Source organism: Myotis brandtii, unplaced genomic scaffold (genome assembly GCF_000412655.1).
Source record: "Myotis brandtii unplaced genomic scaffold, ASM41265v1 scaffold378, whole genome shotgun sequence".
NCBI lineage: Eukaryota > Metazoa > Chordata > Mammalia > Chiroptera > Vespertilionidae > Myotis > Myotis brandtii.
The window spans coordinates 1,450,009-1,472,918 of record NW_005364521.1 but is presented as its reverse complement, the minus strand read 5'-3'; the positions used below and the strand labels follow the sequence as shown (position 1 = coordinate 1,472,918).

General features: G+C 46.4%; 1 protein-coding gene across 4 annotated transcripts in view; it reads left to right on the top strand.

The window, feature by feature from the left end:
• Positions 1 to 22,910, top strand: part of SRGAP3 (SLIT-ROBO Rho GTPase activating protein 3) — a 231,422-nt gene that overhangs the window by 93,838 nt on the left and 114,674 nt on the right. For all 4 annotated transcript variants that reach the window (XM_014544690.1, XM_014544691.1, XM_014544693.1 and 1 more), the window contains exon 2: positions 22,698 to 22,890. In XM_014544690.1, coding sequence (XP_014400176.1) covers positions 22,698 to 22,890 — 193 coding nt within the window. The remainder of the gene's footprint in view (positions 1 to 22,697; positions 22,891 to 22,910) is intronic.

Here is a 22,910-nt window from a genome sequence, read left to right as displayed (position 1 = left end):
TTGCTTCCTTCTCCTTCCAAACCTGTCTTGTCTTTCAAGAACAGCAACACCTTTTCTTACCTCTGCTCTCCTTCGAGCTCCTTGCTGATGCCCCTCAGGCAGTTCAACCTGACCACATCTGACAGCCCCTCCCTCTTTCCTATCGCAGGGGACGTCATAGTCACCCTCACAGATGTGGGACCTGGGGATGACCTGAGGCTCTGCTCTTTCCATCCAGTGAGTTGTCAAGTGGTTTGGAGTCTGTTTCTCACATCTGTCTCCTCTTCTCCGACCAGTTTTGGCAGGATCTTCTTAATTTCTCTTCTTGGCTTCAGTCTCTCCTTTCCAACCCATTTCATTAGTCAGCCAGATTAATATTCCTGAAATGCACTCCTGATGTCACATTGTTTGACTCAATATTATCTTCTTGATAATGTTCAACCTCCTTTTCCTGGCCTCTAAGGACTTCCTTGATCTGGCTCCAACTTGCCTTTCCAGCTGACCTTCCACCTTTCCCATCTTGTTGATCCCCGTATCCAGATGAGTCCCCAGGTGGGTTCCAGGCTTCCTACCTCCATGCCTTTCAGCAGTTTCCATCTCCTTTCCCCTAGTTTCCTCAGTCCTTCACTCATCTTTCTTTCTAGAAGCCTTGCCAGATTCACTCAGTCACATATGGGCATCTTGCTCTTCTGTGAACTCCTCGAATTCCATGGCATGTGGTTGGGGCTTGCAGAATGTGGTCACTAAGAGAGTACTTGCTGGCTGAACAAATGAAGGGATGAATGAATGAATGCCACTAACATACAGCCTCTCTGGGATTTTCTCTTTCTCTTTTTTCTTCATAGAAGTGAGGCATACAGGGGTAAGGCAAAAGTAGGTTAATAATAATAAATAATAAATAAATAATAATAATACAAGATTAAACGTTGGCTGTTTTACAGTGTTGTCGATTCCAGGTTTTGTTTCCTGATTCAGGTCCTATTGTGAGCTTTAGGCAGGTAGCAAATGTCCTTTATAGTTGAAATGCAAGAACTCCTCCTGCTGCCTCCGGAAGGCTGTCCCTAGGCACTCCCCTGCTGAGTGTGCACTGGAAATGTTCTGTGGCCTTTGCCTTCACTTCTCCATCTGTGCATGGATATGGTTCCTATTTCCTCTTCTGGATTCACTTGGCTTTGAAAATAAATACGGGAAAAGTACCTGTGGTGATGATTGGGTCCTCATGGTTCTAGCCTCTCTGGGCTCCCTTTTTTTCCTGTCCCATCTTCTTTCTTCTGGGCTTCAGCCAGCCAGTTCCCTACCTCATCAGGCCTTTGCCAGACTATGTCTTCTGCTGCGAACATTCTTCCTGGCACTTCCCTCCAAACCCCATAGGCTCCTCTTCAGCCTTTAAATTTCCACTTAGATGTCATTGCTTCCAGGAAGCCCTCCTGACTGCCCATCACCCACCCTCATCTCAATTAGGTTCACCTATCCTGTGCCCCCAGTGTTCATCTCACTTGTTCATTCTCCTCCTGATCTGCACACTCCATGAAGTCAGGGAAGGGTCACCATTGTATCCCCAGTGCCTAGCACAGTGCTGGACACATAGTAGGCATTCAGCAAATATATTGAATCAATGGATGGAGACATAAGTGGATGGGTAGGTGGATGAATGGATGAAAATAGGTGCTCTGTATCTGTTAGCCACTGCCATAGAATTGTGCATGACAAACAACCCCATAACCTCAGGGGCATTGGGTAACTAGTGTTAATTGCTCATGTTTCTGGAGTTATCTGGAGGTCAGCTAGGCAGCTCTGTTGATCTTGGTTGAGCTCATTCACGTGTCTGAGGTTGGCTGTTTTTGGCTGGGGTGACTAGGGTAAGTAGGGCTACACAGCTCCACTTCTTGTGTTTCTTATCCTCCCACAGTCTAGACCAGGCATGTGCTCCTAGTGATTGCAAGGGCATGAAATACTCAAGGTCTTTGGGGCCCAGGCTGGAACCAGTACACCACCTTCTCTTGGCCAAAGCCAGTTACAGGCCAGCTCAGAATCAAGGGGTGGGTAAATAGATTTATCTTCTTTAATGAGAGAAGAACTGTAAAGTCACAAGGCAAAGATCGTGGATACAAGGAGGGATTAAAGAAGTTTGGGGTTCTTAATACAATTAATCTGCCACACTGGGCATCAAAAATCCTGGGTTGTAGTTCACAACACACTGGGGCCTTAGGGAAGACACACGTCTAATGGGTTTTTGAGTTTCAGTTTCCTCACCTAGAAAATAGAAATGATGATCTCTGTCTGATGATCTCTGTCTGGTCATCTCACATAATTACAAGGAATTTATTCTTTTTTTTTTCAGCCCACACTCAGAGTTTGGGAGGATTATAAACTGCAGAGTGCTGTGATGTGGGAAGCAGGATTGCTCTTCCATGGCACTCACCCAACAGAACTGGCAAGGAGTGTGGGGAAGTGGGGAGAGGGGGGACGGCGAGACAGGAACCCACCTGCCACCCCCCCATTCTAGGCTGCCAGCATCTCAGGTTCTCCATTGTGAATTAGAGGCCGTTGTGAGGCCTAGTAAATAATGGATGTAAATGGGTTTTTGAAAAGTGCCAAGGATTATTTGGTCGTAAGGTATTATTAGATACAGGACCACCTTTGCCAAAGTAGCTATTTGACAAGGCTGGCCTTACCACATGGCACTTCCTCAGTCTCCCCAGGAGATGAGATAGCTGGGAACAAATTGTTCTGTAAAGATGTTCCCATAGACCAAGAAAATGAGAAGCAAAACTTATTCTATATTCTTTTTCGGCACGAGCACCGTGAAGTTCGCCTGTAGAATGGCTGGTGATGGTACCCAAGGTTCTTCTATCCTCTGCCCAGGGTAGAGAAATCCTAGGGTTGGTGCTTCCCCTGGGGTGTTTTCTTTTTCCAGTCCCACTTGGTCATCACCTCAGACAAAAGTCTGTGTTTCTGGAAACGAAGCAGGCATCTCAACATTTCCGAAATGCTAATGGGAAGTTCACCTGGGCACCCCAGCTAAGCTGGATCTGGGGGTGTTTCTCCCACTGATTTCTCCCTCAGAACAACAGCCCTTCTCTGGTTCTGGAGACAGTCCCGGGGTGGGGGAGGGGGGGAGCTCGAGGTCTTCCATTACCAAACTTTGAAAGGGGAGGTGGTTTGAAAGATAGGTCTTACAGGGAGGGAGGGAGAGGCCAGAGAAAGGTAATACATTCTCAGGGCCTGGGCGCCCATCTGAGCCCGCATGGATTCTGGCTTGCACCATGTCATCTGTTTTTGTGGTGCAAGTGCAGGCTGCATTCCTTTCTTTCTCAGGCTTCACGTCTCCCATCTCTCCTGAGGCATCGTCACTCTGGCTGGCTGTGTGGAAACACCTGGCTCAGAGAGGGTCCAGTTCCCAAAGCGCAAGAGGAAGCGCTGGAGTGCTTCTCGCTGACAGCACATTGTTCTTTTCCTCTTCCCTCTCTCATGAATCACTGAGCCTGGAATCTTCCAGGGAAGGGTTTCTCTGGCTAAGGATTCTGTCCCCGGAACTGGGGATTCTGGCCTACTGGTCTACAGGCAGGCTGAGGTTCAGGGGGAGCACGCCTTATTGGGCTCCCAGAGTCCTGGGCTCAGGTTCTGGCTGCAGCATATGCCACCGTGGGCTTGGGGAGCTCATCACCAGAGCCTCAGTTCTCACCCACGAGCTCCTCTAGGTTTGTGGTCAACACTAGGTGAGACCAGGTGTATGAAGTTGCCATGTGCCGATGGGTTTTGAGTCTGAGTCAAGACTGATCAACTCTTGATCCTTCACCCCACTTCTCTGGTGGCTGCTGTGACCCCATGTTCATGTCCTCTAGGGAAGGGGAAATCCAGGCCCGAAAGGGTTCAACTTCCAGAAGGCATCTCACGTGTGCCCCGAACAAGTCTGCTTGTGCTGCAGTTAATGTCTGCTTCCTGCCGGGCACTCAGGAGTGAAGCATCATCTCCCGGCCCCTGCTGGGGGTGCCCTCCTGGGGTTACCACTTCTGTTCCAGGACCTGGTCCCGGTGCCCTTCAAGTTGCATCCTTCCCGCTGCCACTGTGTTCCCTCTGGTCTGTGTTGCCCCAGAGCCCTCCTGTTCTAAGCCAAAGTGTGGAAGAAACCCTTCCCTCCCACTCTGCCGAAATCTCATGGTGTCTCCCATGGCACATCTGGATTGGGCCTTAATGTATGAGTAGGCGTTTACCAGGTGAGGGGTAAATGTAACACTTATATTTTACTTAGAAGCTACCTCTTCTCCCAGACTGACTTCCTTTTCATAGGTATGTGAAATCGACGATGCAAATCGATGCCAGGTTGTCTGCCCTACTCCTCTAGTCTGGGCTAGGAGCTGCCTAGGTTGTGACAGAAGCAGCACCTCACTGCCTTTATCCCACCAACCGCAGGTAGAGCAGGACTCTGAGCTGGACACAGGAAAGGCCCTCTGTGTCCCCCACTGCTAGGAACATAGCATTTGAAATTGGCCTTGTGGCACCACGTGCCTCTGGAGAAAGCTAGTAAACCAGGATTTGTCATTACACGAAATGCCTGCTTTGTGGAAGGAACTCATTAAATGTCTCTCAGTTGTGTCTCCCTGTCCCTGACTGTGGTATACAGCAGCCTCCTGACTCGTCTCCTTATGTCCCATCTCCTCTGGCGACAGTTCACCTGTCCCCCATGCTGCCACCAGGATTTTCTCTAACATTGACTTTGGGGTAAAGTCTAAGCCCCTGATGTGGCCTTTGAGGCCATTCACCATCTGGCTCCAAGGAACCCTTCCGCCTGAGCGTCTCCTGCATCCTCCAAACTTCTTTACTTGTAGCCCTGCTGAACCCTTTGCCTGTCCCTGAAAATGCCATGTGCTTCCACACCTCAGGGCCTTGGCCCACTCACTTCTTTTTTTTTTTTTTTTAATTAAATCTTTATTGTTCAGGTTACATTTGTTCCTCTTTTTTTCCCCCCCATAACTCCCCTCCTCCCAGTTCCCGCCCCACCCTCCGCCCTCACTCCCCACCCACTGTCCTCATCCATAGGTGCACGATTTTTGTCCAGTCTCTTCCCGCATCTCCCATTCCCCTTTCCCCGCCAAGAATAGTCAGTCCATTCCCTTTCTATGTCCCTGATTCATTATAATCACCAGTTCATTCTGTACATCAGATTATTTATTCACTTGATTCTTAGATTCACTTGTTGATAGATGCATGTTTGTTGTTCACAATTTGTATCTTTACCTTTTTCTTCTTCCTCCTCTTAAAGGATACCTTTCAGCATTTCGTATAATACTGGTTTAGTGGTGATGAACTCCTTTAGCTTTTCCTTATCTGTGAAGCTCTTTATCTGACCTTCAATTCTGAATGATAGCTTTGCTGGATAAAGTATTCTTGGTTGTAGGTTCTTGGTATTCAGCACTTTGAATATTTCTTGCCATTCCCTTCTGGCCTGCAAAGTTTCTGTTGAGAAATCAGCTGACAGTCGTATGGGTATTCCCTTGTAGGTAATTGAGTCTCTTTCTCTTGCTGCTTTTAAGATTCTCTCTTTGTCTTTTGCTCTTGGCATTTTAATTATGATATGTCTTGGTGTGGTCCTCTTTGGATTCCTTTTGCTTGGGGTTCTCTGCGCTTCTTGGACCTGTAAGTCCATTTCTTTCACCAGGTGGGGGAAGTTTTCTGCCATTATTTCTTCAAATAGGTTTTCAATTTCTTGCTCTCTCTCATCTTCTGGCACCCCTATTATTCTGATGTTGGTACGCTTGAAGCTGTCCCAGAGGCTCCTTACACTATCTTCGTATTTTCGGATTCTTTTTTCATTTTGCTTTTCCAGTTGGGTGTTTTTTGCTTCTTCGCATTTCAAATCTTTGGCTTGATTCTTGCGCTCCTCTGGTCTGCTATTGGGTGTAATATTCTTTATTTCAGTCCGTGTATGCTTAATTTCTAGTTGTTTCTTTATCATAGCATCGAGGGTCTCATTAGTTTTCGTGAGGCTCTCCAAAAGTTTATTGCAAGCCCTCAAAATTGCGTTTTTTAGCTCTATATCCTCCATTTCTGTCATGTTTTTTTGTCTCCGCATTTTTTATGCTTTCTTGGTGCTCCCCCTAGTGGTCTTTGTGCGCAGTCTTGTTCTAGTTGAGCCTTGATTGTTGTAGTTAATACTAGAGGGATTTGACCACCAGGCCGACTGGCTGTGAGAATCAGCTGTGTGAAAGCTTCTGTCCTCTAGGGAGGTGCTAATCTAGCCTTTGCCTGAGGCGATCCAGCAAATGGCTCTGCGCAGGGCTTGGGCGGGGCGGGATCAACAGGGCAGGTGGAGGGAGCAGTTATGGCCGCTCTCAGTCCCGTTCCCAGAGGCTCTGCTTCTCAGAACCCCAGGAACCGCTGCAAACCTCGGAGCGAAAGCTACCTTCCAACTGATGCCAGACAATCCCGCTTCTCCCGTTTGAGTCCGAGTCCCCAGCGATTCGCCCAGATCTGGGGCTCAGAGTCTGAGACTCCCTCCTGATTGAAAACGACAACCGCGCCCTCAGCCACCAGCCCGCTTTGCGCGCGCACCTCCGCACCTGAGTATTTTCCACACTGCGCCTCCTCTGAGCCTCGGTGTGCTGTTATTTTTCCTTCTAGTTGAAGAGTCTCTCCTCAGCCAGCCTTCCTGTGGTTCTGGGTGATGTCCGTTCCGTCTTTTAGTTGTATTTTTGAAGTGGTTGTTTGCGGCAGCAGTCTCCGATGTTTACCTATGCCGCCATCTTGGTCTCTCCCCGGCCCACTCACTTCTGCCTGCTGCCTTCACTGCCCTCCTTTCGCTTGCTGAGCTTCTATCCACCCTGCAAGGCCGGGCTGGGATGCCAAGGGAAGCCTCCCTGATCACTCTAGCCTGTACCATCTCCCCTACAGGTCCCTGCTTCCTCCTCAGTGTGCACATCAGCACTTTTGTGCGTACCGCTCTTCTCATTGCAATGTTGTGATTTTTTGTGTATGTTAGTCTATACCGAATTCCTCAAGGACAGGTCTTGTGTCATCACCATAGCTGAATCCTCAAACAGAGCCTGGCAGATGCTAATAAATGAATGTTGAATATGGAAATAGGAAGTGAGACATGAATTGGGCCTTAAGAGGAAAGGGGATTTTGAATATTTGAGTGGAACATAAAGCTTACATGAGATAGAGAGAAAGCAAAGTCACTGTGAGATTTCTAAGACTAGGTAGAAACAAGAAAAATCTTAACTCTCTTCCGAGCATTCTGAAAGGCTTGCTAGAGTTGAAGGTAAAGCTTTTGATTTGGAGAAGAAAGAAAGAAAACATGGGAATGAATAAGAATAAAGTTTCAGATTTGAACATGTATAATATATATGTAACATTTATTGCATACTCGGGCACTGTGCCAAGCAATTTATATACATAATCTCATTTAATGCCCTTGGCAACACCATGAGGCATTCAATTTCCTCAAACCCAAGACCTGAAGATAAATGGGAGTAAGATGGGATAGGAGGGATAAGTGGAGAGAAGAGAAGGGCATTTCAAGTGAAAGAATAGCAAGTGCAAAGGCCCTGAGGCAGGAAAGAGCTTGGTATGTTTAAGCACCAGAGAGAAGGCCAGGGGCCAGATAAGGCCACGGAGGCATAAAGAGACTGCATCATATAGAGTCTTATAGGTCACGTTAAGGCTTGGTCTATTATCCTAAGAGTATGTTAATGTTTTGGTCTTTATCCTAAAAGGAATGACAATCCATCAAAGGATTTTAAGCTGGAGGTAGAGAGTGGGGAGGATAGGGACTTGCTAGTGGTGGCATGAATTCAATTTTTAGTTTCCAAAGAAGGATTGATTTGAAAATATTGGAAGGGGGGGGGCAAAAGTGATGTGGGCACTGGTTTAGGAGGCTGTGGCGGTTGCCCAGGTCTGAGATGATGGGGACTTTCGTTAGGGTGGTGGTAGTGGACATGGAGAGAATGGACGAATTTAGAAATGTCAGAGCAGGAGAATGGAAAGGACTTGGTGATGGATGGGATGGAGACCTGGAGGAAAGGGAGAGGTACAGTAATGGCCAGTTTCTAGGTCAACCAAGTAGGGGAATAGAGGTGCCATTTCCCCACACAGGAAATATTCGGGGGCGGGGGGTACAAGTTTCAGGGTAGAAATGGGGGGCATCTCATGGGCTCAGGGGGTCTGTGGAACTCCCTAGGATAAATGCTGGCTTTGATGATCACTAAGGTTCCTAGAATTTTCAGAAATTAGGACCCCATCCAGACTACCACCCTCCCTAATGGTGCTTGTAGGTCTTTTATGTCCCTTTCCTGTGGGAGACCGGAAAGTCAGCCTTGTGATGATTGTAGTTTTGCCCACAGCTCCTCAACCTTTGAAAAGACAGACACTGGAAAGGAATCAGCATCTCTGGCCTGTCTCTGCTACATTCCTTGTTAATATTTTATATATTTCTTATTATGAACTACTTTCAGGATCCAAAAGGCCTGGTCCTGGACACTGGAATGCAAAATTAGATGGCATTTTATCCATTCATTTCCCCCATGAGCTGACCCACAGCAACCTCCTTCATTTAGGAGGGAGAATGTAAGTGAGCTGAAAAGATGGGACCAGGCAGTGCTTTGGAAGTTAGAGTCTGTTGTTGTTGTGTTCCTGCCTGAGCAGGCTGCACCAGCAGCTCACCTCAGTGCTAGGGAGACATTTCCATGCCGTTGGTGCAGGTGGCGGGCACCTTGGCTGTGAGGTGATTCCTATGGGACTATTGAGTATATAACCTGATTTATGTCCAAATGGGGCACAGAGATCTGTGAGACTAAGAAAGGGACCATTTGGTTGACATCCAATAAGCTCTTAATGCTGAAACAGACTTTAATACAGTGACCCCACTTTCTGCAGAATTTGAGGCCCAGAGCCTCAGGGTAGGACCACAACAGCAATCCACTGGCCAACTGATCGAGAGTAGTAAAGCTATTTGCCCCAAGCCTTGTGAGCCTCAATATCTATATCTATATCTATATCTATATCTATATCTATATCTATATCTATCTATATATATATACACATATATTTGCTTGAGTAGGGCACAGAAAAACACACACACAACTACTATACTATGCTGCTAGTGGCAAGATAATAAACACGAGGTGTTTTTCCTCTTTGGTCAAGACATGAAATATGAGCTTGGCAGAGAGTTCCATATTACATTAAAAAGACAAACAGATTTATACTGGGGTAGTAAGTGCTCACTCTGAACCCAAGCATGAATGATTGGATTCCAGCCCAAGCATTGAAATTCGCTACTACACTGGGAGAATGTTGGGTCTGCTAAGGGGGCTGCAAACTTTTCCTCTTTAGTTAATCTTGTGTCAATGTTGGAGTCAGCGATGTGCAAGCAACACTTTGTACTAATTTGCTGGTAATGGATAATAATTATACCATGATGAAGAATCACACCCATTTGTAAAACTTTTTACTGTTTATAGACCTCTTTCATGATGTATATATTTCCTAATTTGATTTTATCACAATTCTTAGGTAGGTATCTTTAAGCCCAGGTTATGGATGAGGTTAATAATGCCTTGAGGCAGAGCTGGAACAAACCCAGAACTTATTTTTTCAGGCCCATGTTTGAGTATGAAATAGTTTCCAGACCACAGCATGTACATTATCAGCACTCAGACTTGTAACTGGTTATTAAGCCATTAGGCAACTATAATGATTTTGTATTTTTTTCCTGAGGCTTTTCCCTAAAAGTTTGTTGGATTTTGAGCATTTGAGAAGGCAATTCTCTGGAAACCTTTTATGTCCTGCTGCCCTTCATCTATCCTCAAAGGCCAAGAGGGTCTCCTGAAGGGTGTCTCTCCAAGGTTCACCTATTGACAACAGAATTGATTACGATAATTTTAAGAACTTGCTTGCCCTGCATTGTAAAAATGAAACCCCTTCAAAGAGCTAGCCCCACACTCACTGATCTCCTTGAAAATTTAAACACACACACACACACACACACACACACCGAAATCAGACCCTTTTTGTTTCTCCTTCTCTCCTTTCCAAAATCAATTGGCAATAGTTTGCAAATTTGCGGGGATGAGGTAATGGGCAATAACTCACGTGGCTTTCAGAAATATAAATCACTCCTGAGGTAGTGCCTTTCCATCCCGCGGCAAGCCTTCTGAGCAGTAGCGGCAATGTGCATAAAACATTTGAGCTTCACTGTGGCCTTGGGTATTCTTTCATGTGGCATTCTCATCAGAAGGTCAGGGAAATTCATCCTGCATCCTGTTACTGTCAGGTGAATGCACATGGCCGGAGGCACCTTCTCAATAAAGATTAGCAGCTCTTGCCTGGGCTGGTCATTTCAGCACGAGTTAATGGGGTCAAGTTGGGGACAGCTGAGGCAGAGTGAGTCGGGGCCTCCCTGCTCTGGGTTTGAATCCAGTAGGACTGGCACTAACGACCTAAAGTAACGTTTGCTGGGAGGGTTTCTGGAGTCATAAGCTTGAGGTTTATATATTGTTTTTGTTTCGCAGATATAGCGTTAACATTAAAGAGTGAATTTGAATATATTTGGTCAGATCTGTGCTCTCTGTATTATTTTACACCAGGTCTCTCTAATCACATTTTTGGTACCTGCCTAACCCTGAGGGTTATTTGAGGTTATCACCCCTACAGGTAATGTTACCTTACTATGGCCCAACCATGGCTGGCCTTCCCAGGCCCACTGATGCTGACATTTAAAAAAAGTTCTTGTTCCTCTCCATATTAGGGAAGTAATGCCTATCAAAAAGAAAGTAGATCCCAGGCTACAGAATCTAGGCAGAATTTAATAACATTATTTTGTGTTCATTGTATTTATTTTTACAGTTTCCTTCCAGTAATGGTGAGTGATTCATGTTTTTCCAGTTATGGCAATACTATGAATCATCTGATGTAAAATGCAAGGCGATTTAAAGAAACATATTAAATAAATACAGAACACATGGTTTTTAGAGAGGACACGTGGAAATGGCTCTAAAGTTTGGGAAACACTTAGATGTTTCCAGAGCATGGCGGATTGAAAACAGAAAAAGAAGCGTTCTCTGTCGGAGGACGCAGCTGGAAATTCAGCATTAATGAATTCCGATCTCTTCCCATTTAAATGCGTCTGATCCTTCGGGGACCATAGGGCAGCGATGCTGTGAATATTAACCTTGTGTTGAAATTGATCACGGCCCATTTTAAGGCAGAGCTTCCAGTAGGAGGAGGCGTGGCCTTATTCTGACCCTTCTTTGCATCTCACCAAACCTCAGGAAGGAAGGGAGGGGACTTGTGACTTCTGTTTGAGAGGGAATGGCTATTATTTGAACATGGCACAGATACTGTGGGGAAAGCCTCTTCCCCACACACTCTGCTTTTCACTTTCTGCTCAAAGGAACCTGGGTTGGCAATCCAGGTGGGGTGCTCCTGGGGCTGCAGAGCTGGGTCTCTGCTTTTGGACCATGGTGGCAGGTGGGAATCTCCTGTCTCTCATCTCTTCAGCCACGAATGTATATCCAGCGCCAATTCGCTAGTGTGTTTGGATTCAGATCATTTCCTCTTACCTAGAGGAAGATTTTCCTGGTTGACAGATAGCATCATGATCACTATTATTAAATAACTCTTATTTTTTTCAAAACACTAGCCCATGTACTGTGCTTCCTTTTGGGGGAAGGGAGTGGTGGTGAGGAGCGGAGGGGGAAATGCCAGTCATTTCACCCAGCTTCTTCCCTCAAGAAAGTTGGAAGCAGATTATATCTGCTTCAGGGAAGCATCGGGAGTTGGTATGCTTTGCTTATCTGTGCTAAGCCTGGCCTTTGCTACCCCGAGTAATTGTGAGACAGCTAAAGACAGACTGTAAAAACTTGGCCGACTCGGTCGAGTACATATGGCAAGCGCACAGGAACACCATCCCTGGCAAGAGGAACAAGATTTGGAGCCCAAAGATCTCTTAATGTTTGGGTGAAATTAGGCAAGTCACTTTACCTCTCTGCCTCCGGGTCCTCCTGTGCAGAACAGGATAACAGTGTAGTTCCTCTTAAGACTGTGGCATAATATTCACTGCTTTGCTTAACAAGGAGACGAGCCCTGACCGGTTTGGCTCAGTGGATGGAGCGTCGGCCTGCGGACTCAAGGGTCCTGGGTTCGATTCCGGTCAAGGGCATGTACCTTGGTTGCGGGCACGTCCCCAGTGGGGAGTGTGCAGGAGGCAGCTGATCGATGTTTCTCTCTCATCGATGTTTCTGACTCTCTATCCCTCTCCCTTCCTCTCTATAAAAAATCAATAAAATATATTAAAAAACAACAACAAAAAACAACAACAAGGAGATGATTTGTGGAAGCTCTCAGTGCCATAAATGTCTGCTGTTATTCCCTCTATTTTGCAGATGAGAAAGCCAAGGCCCAAAAAGGTTAGTGACTTGTTGAAGGTCACGCAGCTTCAAGGCCAGGCTCTCAGCTCAGCAAGTCTGTTTTCTTGGCACTGCAGCACCCAGCCACCCATTTAACAGTCCCCTGCTGCGGCTTACTCCCTCTCGTCCACGGGATCAGAGCTGGACCAGGGCAGTGCCTGGCAGGGTCAAGCCAGCTGAAGTTGGAATCCTGTGATTCAAGCAGGTCCTTTCTCTTCTCTTGGGCCTCAATTTCCCCACCTGTAAAATGGTGTGATACCCACTCCCTACCTGCAGCCCTCTTCTGAGGTGGAAGCAATGATGGATGTGAATGGGCTTGGTCAAGATTAATAAAGGATGACCAATGCCATTGGCAGGGGTCTTTGGCCTTATGGGGGAAACGATACAAGGGTCCAGGAACCACTAGTATCTGCAGAGAGGACACATGGAGGAGCTTGCTCTCAGTTACCAGACTGGCTCCACCCAGTGTGGAGGCAGCAGGGACAGTGGCTGGCACGGGTGGGTGAGCAGTGGTTGCCGGGGAAATGGCGTGTGGCGGCTGTGTCTGGCAGCTGGTGCTCTCCTGCAAGGCATGGAGTCCAGGAACCCTCAGGGGCACAGGGCCCCCACAATAAACCATCTCTTCACACATGGGAGCCTGGGAGAAGGGGCGGGGATGCATAGCCTTTTGTGTAAAGCCCAGAGAAGGAATGGAACGTGGGCCCAGCTTGCTGAGAGGGTGGGGAAGGAGGAGGGGACCGAGCCCAAGAGGCCAGGGGTAGGGATGGTCACAAGTAATTCAACCCTCCCCCTGGGGTTGTGGAGGGAGGGAATGAGAGGGGCCTGGGAAACACCCAGCGTGCTCCGTGCTTAATCCGCCTGGCTACCACAGCCGTGATGGCTCATTCCTGCTATTTATTGCTTATCTGCTCTGTACCGGGCATCATGCCAGGTGCTTGATATGCATACCAGTCTCTTGACAAACCCACCGGGAAGGTATTATTATTCCCCATTTTACAGATGAGAAAACAGACTCAGAGAACTGAAGTGACTTCTACTAAGAGGGTAAAACCAGGTTTGAAGTCCAGGCTTGCTGTCCCCAAAGCCTGTGAGTGTGTGCCCTTCCCATGTCCCCAAAGCCTGAAAGTGTGTGCCCTTCCCATGTCCCCAAAGCCTGTGAGCGTGTACCCTTCCCATGTCCCCAAAGCCTGTGAGCGTGTGCCCTTCCCATGTCCCCAAAGCCTGGGTGTGTGTGCCTTTCCCGTGTTCCCAAAGCCTGGGTGTGTGTGCCCTTCCCGTGTCCCCAAAGCCTGTGAGTGTGTGCCCTTCCCATGTCCCCAAAGCCTGCGAGCGTGTGCCCTGCCCATGTCCCCAAAGCCTGCGAGCGTGTGCCCTGCCCATGTCCCCAAAGCCTGCGAGCGTGTGCCCTGCCCATGTCCCCAAAGCCTGTGAGTGTGTGCCCTTCCCGTGTCCCCAAAGCCTGTGAGTGTGTGCCCTTCCCGTTTCCCCAAAGCCTGTGATCATGTGCCCTTCCCATGTCCCCAAAGCCTGCGTGTGCCCTTCCCATGTCCCCAAAGCCTGCGTGTGCCCTTCCCTGTCTCCAAGCCTGCGTGTGCCCTTCCCATGTCCCCAAAGCCTGCGTGTGCCCTTCCCATGTCCCCAAAGCCTGCGTGTGCCCTTCCCATGTCCCCAAAGCCTGCGTGTGCCCTTCCCATGTCCCCAAAGCCTGCGTGTGCCCTTCCCATGTCCCCAAAGCCTGCGTGTGCCCTTCCCATGTCTCCAAAGCCTGTGAGCGTGTGCTCTGCCCATGTCCCCAAAGCCTGCGTGTGCCCTTCCCATGTCCCCAAAGCCTGCGTGTGCGTGCCACCTCTCTGTGGAGGCTGTTTGCTGAGGGTCTCCTAGGTGCCTGGCACATTACTTACATTATTGCTAGTCTGATCCTTGCACCCCTGCAAGATGAGCATAGTTAACTGCCCTTTACGGGGGGACGGGGGGAACAGCTCAGAGAAAATGACTTGCCTACCCAAGACCTCACCTGGCAGAGATGATATTTCACCTCATGCAGCAGCAGGAGTCCAGGCTCTGTGGGTCTGTCCACCCTGCCACACAACTGCCCCTCCTATGGCTGGAGCTGGGCAGCAATGGGCCCCTTCAGGAGTCCCTTCAGGATGCTGGGAGTTGGGCTGGTGGCAGTGAGAGTGTCTTCATTACAGACCCCAGTACGCTGCTTTTGTTGGAGGGGTCATGCACAGATTCTTCGTACTAAAACATGGACGTCATCTGTGCCGCTCAGGACCTTATTTTCCATTTGAGGAGATGAAAAATGGCCACAAAATGCAATAACAATAAATGATAATTATACCCAACTCTATTAAGCCTGTAATACAGTGCTGTCCAATAGAAGTTTCTGCAACGATTGCAATATTCTGCAATACAGTAGCCACTAGCCATGTGCTTTTGAGCATTTGAAATGCAGCAAGTGTGACTTAGGAATGCATTTAAAAAAATCTATTTAAATAGCCACATTTGTCTAGTGGCCACTGTGTTGGACAGTGCAGTGTTAAAAATAGATGAAGTGCTGTACTGAGCGCTTTATCGAATGATTACTTATCATCCTCACAGCAACACGAGATAGATTATTATCATCCCCATTTTACAGAGGAAATGGAATTCCCAGGGAAATGAGGAAACAAGTTTGCCCGGCTGACCATGTGGAAGGACCAGGATTTGAACCCCTGGGCAGGTAAACCCAGAGCCTGCTACATTGTGTGACCAAGCTGATGTGTCCCTCCACCACAGGAGAGCTTGAGGTCAAGGTCAGGATGCACAGGGATGATATGATGACAGCCAGGACCAGTGAGAACGGCACCAAGGCGGCAGATGGAGGGCAGGGTGAGATAGGAGGTGGAGCGGGACAGGATCCCTGAAAGGAGAAGCATTGGATCCCTCGGGAAAGCGCCTTGACTTGGAAACTGGGTAATCTCGGCGCCTGTCTGCCTCTTCCTCCAGATTTGAGCCCTGGCTCTGCCACTCTCCGGTGATCCTGGGCAAATTACTGTGGCTTCTTGAGTCTCAGTGGCTCCATCTGTAAAATAGGAATGATTGTAGTCCCGCCTCGTTGGATGTGGTGATAATCAGGCATGATTGTGCATAGATCTGATGAAAGTCTGTCACATACCATATGGTTCATCCTCCTTGTTAGCTCCTGAAACTTTACACTGGGGAGGGTACACCAGCTGCCTCTGTGGAGCAGAGGGGCCCAACGCTCACCTGATCTTGATTCTCAGGATGAATACAGACTCACCATCTCGGGAGGGGTCAGAAAAGCTACCTCATTCCCAGGACGGGTCCGAGAATTAGCATTGGGTGGGGCCTGGGAAACTGCATTTAAAATTGCTCTCAGGGTCGTACTCCGGCCCCTCTTTCTAACCCAGGACAGCCCTCACAGGCTGGGGACAGAGGCCTCTGGGGACCAGTTACTGGCATTCCTGACTGGTTAGGCCTGTTAACCAGAGCCGCAGGCTTTGTATAAAGTTTCTGGCTTTGTCTGCCTTTCTTTTCTCTCTTTTTTATTGTGAAAAAATTTCAGACATAACAAAAGTAGCGAGAATAGTATAGCAAGCCTCTTTCCGTATTCATCACTACAACTAAATTTCAAAAATTAAGATCAACCGTGTTGCCCATTTTTCCACACACACCCAAGGTTATTTTGAAGCAAATCCTAGCATGTCTTCCTTTTAAATAGTCCCTGTGACGCTCTCATAAATTTCTGGTGGGCGTCAAATTGGTACTGTTTCAGAAGAGGACAGTTTAGCAGGCTCAGAATCCTCCTGCAGGTGCCTTCGGATATGGCACTTCACCTTGACACAGGTGATGTACCTGCACATGTGCAGAATGAGGCTGTGTGTGGTTATTCGTTCCAGCATTGTTGGGGATTATAAAAAACATTCAGCAAAGGGCACTGGTTAAGCATTTTTACGGTGGAATTCTATAGTGCTGTAAAAAGGAATGAGGAAGTTCTTTATGAAATGGTATGGGCTAATCTCCCCAGTGTAGTCTTAAAAAAGCCAGGCACAGAATGCTGTGAGTGATACGCTATAACACGCATAAAAAGAGAAGTAATATACTTGAAATATGCCATTATTTCAGGAAGGATGCACATGAACCTGGTGATTGGGTTGCCTTGTTACAGGCAGACCAGGTGGCTGGTGGATAGGGGTGGGAGAAAGATTTTTCTCTCTATACCCCTTCTACCTTTTGAATTTTCCTGTATTTCCTATCTAAAACAAAAATTCTCTTTTTTTTCCCTGCAACCTAAAACTGCTCTTAAGTATAGTTTATTAATCAATAAACAGGTATTTATCCAAGTGAGTTGAAAACTTCTGTCTACACAAAAACTTGCACAAAATATTCATAATTGCCAAAAATTGGAAGCAATGAACATGTCAGAATAGACTATCTGAATATTATTCCAGACAATGGAATATTATTTAGTGATAAAAAGAAATGAGCTATCAAGCCACAAAAAGACATGGAGGAACCTTAAATGCTCATTGCTAATTAAAAGAAGCCTGTCTAAAAAACTATATAATGTACCATTCCAACTGTATGACGTTCTGGAAAAGGAAAATTTATAAAGACATAGTAAAAGGACGAGTAGTTGCCAGGTGTTGGGGAGAGGAGGAAGGGAAGGATAAGTTGGTGGAGCACTAGGGATTTTTAGGGCAGTGGAAATACACCGTATGGTACTATAATGGATACATGTCATGCATTTGTTCAAACCCTAGAATATAAACCACAAAGAGTGAGCCCTAATGTAAACTGTGGGCTTTAGTTAATAATACGTGTCAGTATTGTCCATCAGTTGTACTAAAGGTACCACACCAATGTAAGATGTCAATAACAAGGACATGTGTAAGAGAAGGAGAAGGGGTATATGGGAACTCTACATTCTGGTTAGTATTTCTGTAAACCTAAAACTGCTCTAAAAATAGTCTATTAACTAAAAAATACAATTCCTCATTACCTTGGATCTGAAGAAGCTTCGTGTGCCCTCTGCCAGTGAGGTTGTGCTTGTGTGTGGGGTAGGGAGTGCAAGGAAACTGGTTCTCCTGTAATGTGGGTTGCCCTGGGTATCGCTTTGAGTGGCAGATCTGACGCAGGCACAGTGGTCTTTGGTGAGACTGTTGCTTGGAGAGTAAGCAGGAGAATTATGAGGCATGTCAGAGGAGTTTGGCCTTGATTCTACAAACAATGGGGAGCCATGGAGAATTTCATCAGGAGAGTGACACGGGGAAAGCTGTGCTTCACGATTAGTTCTGCCCCTCCTCTGGGCCTCATGCCTCTGTCTGTAACCCAGGAGTCTGCCCTAGACCTTCAAGGAGGTCATCTTCAGCTCTAAGGTTTTGAGATCAAAGCCTTTCTGGACTTTCCAAGATCGCCCTCCTCCCTGTCCCCACCCCCACCCCCCCTTTTATTTTTCTGCCACCCAGTGTTTCACTGTGACTGGAACGGCTCCCTGGGGGAACGTGTGCTGAATGAAGTCTGTGCCTTGGGAGCAATTGTATTTTATTTTATTTTCTTGCTCCTTTTGAAATTTTCAAGGAGGAAAACCAAATCTGTGCCTGCCCCAAGGAGGAGCAACTTGGAAGGGAGTTAGAAAGAAAGAGATGGGTAATCAAATCCCCTCAGGGCTCCTGCCAGGTCCGCTTCCTGCTAGAAAGACTTGACTCTGAGGCGTCCAAGCTGCAAGAGGTCCCGTCTTCGACCCAGCCTGGGAGGCTCCAGCTGGTTGTGTGAACTGGGGGAGGTTCCTCTGCTCCTTCCAAATCAGCTCCTGTCATCACAATGTGATTTATGAGCTTTTCCTCTAAAATATGAGAACGTTGGCTCCTGATTAGGTCCTGTAATGGAGGAAGGCAGTGGCTGCAGCATTTCTGATAAATACTATCTCTTTAGACCACCATCTTGTTACCAAAAAGGTGCCAGAGGTTGACTCCAGATGGATTAAAGTCTTTTTTTTCTTAATAACACATCTAATGGGATGTCGGGAGGGTTATTGCTCCCATCTGAAGGCTCCGGGCTTGATTTCTAGCGTAATTGCCACATACCAGCTGCTAACACCAGAGGCTACTTACCTCTGAGCCTCCACTTCTTCACCTGTGGGGGGAAGCAGAACACTAGCTCCCACCTTACAGATGCTGTGCAAGGTATGAGAGGAACATCTGAAGAACTCAGCACAGGCCTGGAACAGATGTGTGCTTTGGAAGTGCTGGGGATTATTAGGATTATTCTGAGACCCAAAGAGTGGATGGTCTCAAAGTGATTGGAAAATATTTGGGAAGCATTTTTATAATTATGTGTTGATATGGCAGGGCTGGCACTTGGAACGAGGCATCTCAATCCAGTTCTACAAGAAGGCCATGTCACAGGTGTACCTGCATAGCTTGTTACAGTTCCTAGAACAAAATGTGACCTTGGACAAGCTCCTGATCTTGGTTGACACAGAGCCTTGGTTTCTTCATCTGTACAAATGGATAACAGTAATATTCATGTCTTGTGTGTGCTGTGTGCGAGTGTGTGATGTGAGTGGGATGTGTGTGTTACATGATATGTATATGTGGTATGTGGTGTGTATATGTGAGTGTGTATGGTGTGTATGTCTGGTATGTGGTATGGTGTGTGGTATGTAGTATGTCTTGTGTGTATGGTATATGTGTGCTGTGTGTAAGTGTGTGATGTGTATGTGTGAGTGATGTGTGGTATGTGTGGTGTGTGGTATGTATGTGTGTGGTGTATGGGGTGTGTGAGTGTGTGTAGTGTATGTGTGGTGTGTGTATTATATGGTGTGTGTAGTTATGGTGTGTATGTGTGAGTGTGTGTAGTGGGTGTGAGGTGTGGTATATGTGTGTGTGGGAGTGTGTGTGTTTGTGTTGGGAAAGACTCACATAATCACAGCACTTAATGTTCTGGGGTAAAAGCATTTAGTAAAGATAAATAGTAATTTGCTATACAGATATTTATATCCTGATGACCCATATGTGCTGGGAGAATCAACCCTCAGAGCTTAAATTTCATTTGAGGAGCCCAGGCAGATAAGACATGTACATGAAAGAGTTAAAAAACAGCAGGAGGTGGTCTGAGACTAACTTAAGTACCACGGGAGTTCAGAGGAGGGTCACCAGGGCTGAGCAGTCCCGAATGCCTGGGAGGAGCAGGGTCTGACATGGGCTCTAAAGCAATGATTTTGATTTTAAAACTTTTTGCTTGCCTACCCTCTACATGAACTTTAGCAGAAAAAAGTCTCTTTGCCTCACACATTTTAACTTGACATCTGAAAAGTTTCATTATAAGTTTAAGTAGTTACAAAGGATATAATTTCTGCCATATTGTAAATATTGACCTTGTAGAATAAAATTACACTACTCTCTTACATGCATCAAATGGAAGCTAAATAACAGCAATTTTTAATTTTTCCTTTTTATTGAAGTTTCATGTATAGACAGTAAAATGCATAGATCTTAAGCATGCAGCTCAGTTAATTTTTATCAGTGTATTGACTACCCAGGTAGAGGTGGGTATATATCCAGCATTCCAGAAGGTTGTTTTGTGCCCCCTCCCAGTCAATATCCCCCCACAGGTGACATTTCTCTGAACTCTATTATCACTATATCATCATATATACCAGCATAAACTAGTTTTGCATCATTTCCTTTGTTCTGGCTTCTTTCAATCAGCATGAGGTCTGTGAGATTCAAGCATGTTGCTGCAGTAGTTCATTTTTCGTTGTTGCACAGTATTCTATTGAATGAATATTTCATATTAAAAAGCTTTGTCTACTCTTAATGGGCATTTTGTTAAGTAATACTGAAACATTTGGCTGTAAAGATACTGTGATTTTTCTTCTCTCTCTATATTTTGTGGACATAGACACTGATTTCTTTGGGGTATGTATCCATGAGTGTAATTGACAGGTCATAGGATAAACATGGGAATACATTTGGTATCCACCACCATTCATCAGAAATTACCTGCACAAGTCAGAAATTTACATTGTTTCTTTCTTTACCTTCTTGAACTCATAATTCCCTTCTACTTCCTTCACAGGACTTTATCTTACTATATTTTCATGCTTGAAAAACTTTTATTGATTACTCTATCATATTTTTTTTTACCCAAAATATGTATGTGAGTGGAAATGGATGTTTAAAAAATTTCCTTTGACCACAAAACTCTAAGTTATCTTTCTTTTGGGTTGATTTATCATACAACTCATTAAAATAACATCAATGTTTTATAATTTGATAAATAACGACTAAACATAAAAAGTAAGATAGTATGGGAAACACTTCTCACAATGCAGTGAATAGGGAGATTGATGGCAGTGCTTCTCCTGCGTTAAGGTGCATAAGGACCATCCGGGGATCCTGCTAACATGTAGATTCTGATGCAGAAGGGCTGGATTGGGGCCTGAGATTCAGCGTTGCCAATGCTGTGGGCCCACGGATTGCTTTTTGAGTAGCAAGGTCCTTAGATTAAAGAGTTGCTAACACCAGCAGTCTCCATGGTCCATTTTTTGGTGCTCAGACATTTTGACACTTAGGAACACTGCACCATAGTCAGATTCTGGATGAGGGAGAAGTTGGTCTTCTGCAAGGAGGGAGAAGGCCTATTGAAGGGAGAGGTGGGAAAAGAGGGGTGGTGTCATCGAGACTGAGCCACATTCTCAGGCAGAGCAGAAGAGTGGGGATGGAAACAGGATCTCCAGTTGATTCCCTTAGAGCTCTTCCTGCCCGCGGCTCCTTGGGGAGCTTCGTGTACAAAGGGCAGGGCTGCCCCTTTGAAGACCACTTCTCTCAAGGATGCTAAGACGGTGCCACCACCTTTTCAGACAGGGTGCCCATTAATGCAGGCGGGATTGGACATTTCAGGGACTGGTTTGGATGGTTTTACAGTGTACTGGGGGTAAATCCCGAGAAGTTAGGTTTGGGGCTGGGTGGTAGATGGCCTTGAATCCATGGTATGGAGTTGGATTTAATACTCAGGCAGAGGGGGCCATGGGCTGATTCGAGCAGGGCACTGGTGTGAGCAGAGTGCTGTGGGGACACTGATCTGTCGAGCAGCTCATGGACGGCTGGGAAAGAGTTCAGGCAGTGACAACACTGCGGGCTTGACAATAAGGTTGGCTGTGGTTATTGGGATACCCAGGCTGTGATTTTTATCTCCACCACCCTCCAGTCCCCACCCTCACCCCTAGCTTTTGAACTTTTGCCCGGTTTGCTCGGTCAGTATTTCCTGAAGTGTGGGCTGCATGCCTCTAGTGCAGTGATGGCGAACCTTTTGAGCTCGGCGTGTCAGCATTTTGAAAAGCCCTAACTTAACTCTGGTGCCGTGTCACATATAGAAATTTTTTGATATTTGCAACCATAGTAAAACAAAGACTTACATTTTTGATATTTATTTTATACGTTTAAATGCCATTTAACAAAGAAAAATCAACCAAAAAAATGAGTTCGTGTGTCACCTCTGACACGCGTGTCATAGGTTCGCCATCACTGCTCTAGTGGTACCTGAGACGTTAATGCATGGAGCTTAAGATAATTCAGAGTGGAACACCGGCATGGCCTTAAGTAATACTGAAACCCAAGAGCAAAAGGCATTCCCTCTCAGCCCTTTCTCAGTCCCGAGCAACATCTTTCTTTAACACCACTCATGTTCCCATTTTCCTTTTGTCGGTAGCGAGCAGTTTAGGCTTAGGGCCTTTGATAAGCAGTCATCTCTAGTCTTTACAAAATATTTGTTTTCATTGAATTGATTTTCTATGTAACAGGATGGCAAGCGGTCCTAGTTTCCCCTTACTATAGTGACATAAAACTGTTCATTTATTTATTTATTTATTTTTAATTTTTATTTTTTTTGTGTGTGATGTTACTTTATTGGGTACATACTTAATGCATCTTTGCTACACTGAGGATATGTATAGGTGGTCATCAGCCCCAGGGGGTTATGCTGAAATTTGGGAGGAGGGCATATATCAGGATGCAACGAAGGGGAGAAGATCTGACTGTGAATGAGGAGGTCTGATTCCAAGCCAGCTCTGCTTTTATTGTAAAACTGTTCATCTAAAATAACCTCATTTCAGTAAGAAAAGTGAGCCAGTTTACTAGACGATATGGCAGAAATAACAATGCTGGAGGCAATATGCAGTGGTTCGACTTTTTAGACCATGTGGCAAACCCTGGCAAGTGCCAGATCATTGTGCCAATGACCCAAGAGGCTCTGGGTGGTCCCCACCAGCCTAATGTCCTGTCTGTTCTTTGCCTCTGCCTGCAGAGATCCGCACGCAGCTGGTGGAGCAGTTCAAATGCTTGGAGCAGCAGTCGGAGTCTAGGCTACAGCTGCTACAGGACCTCCAGGAGTTTTTCCGCCGGAAAGCTGAGATCGAGCTTGAGTACTCCCGCAGCCTGGAGAAGCTGGCTGAGAGGTTCTCCTCCAAGATCCGCAGCTCCCGGGAGCACCAGTTTAAGTGAGAAGGGGCCAGGGTCC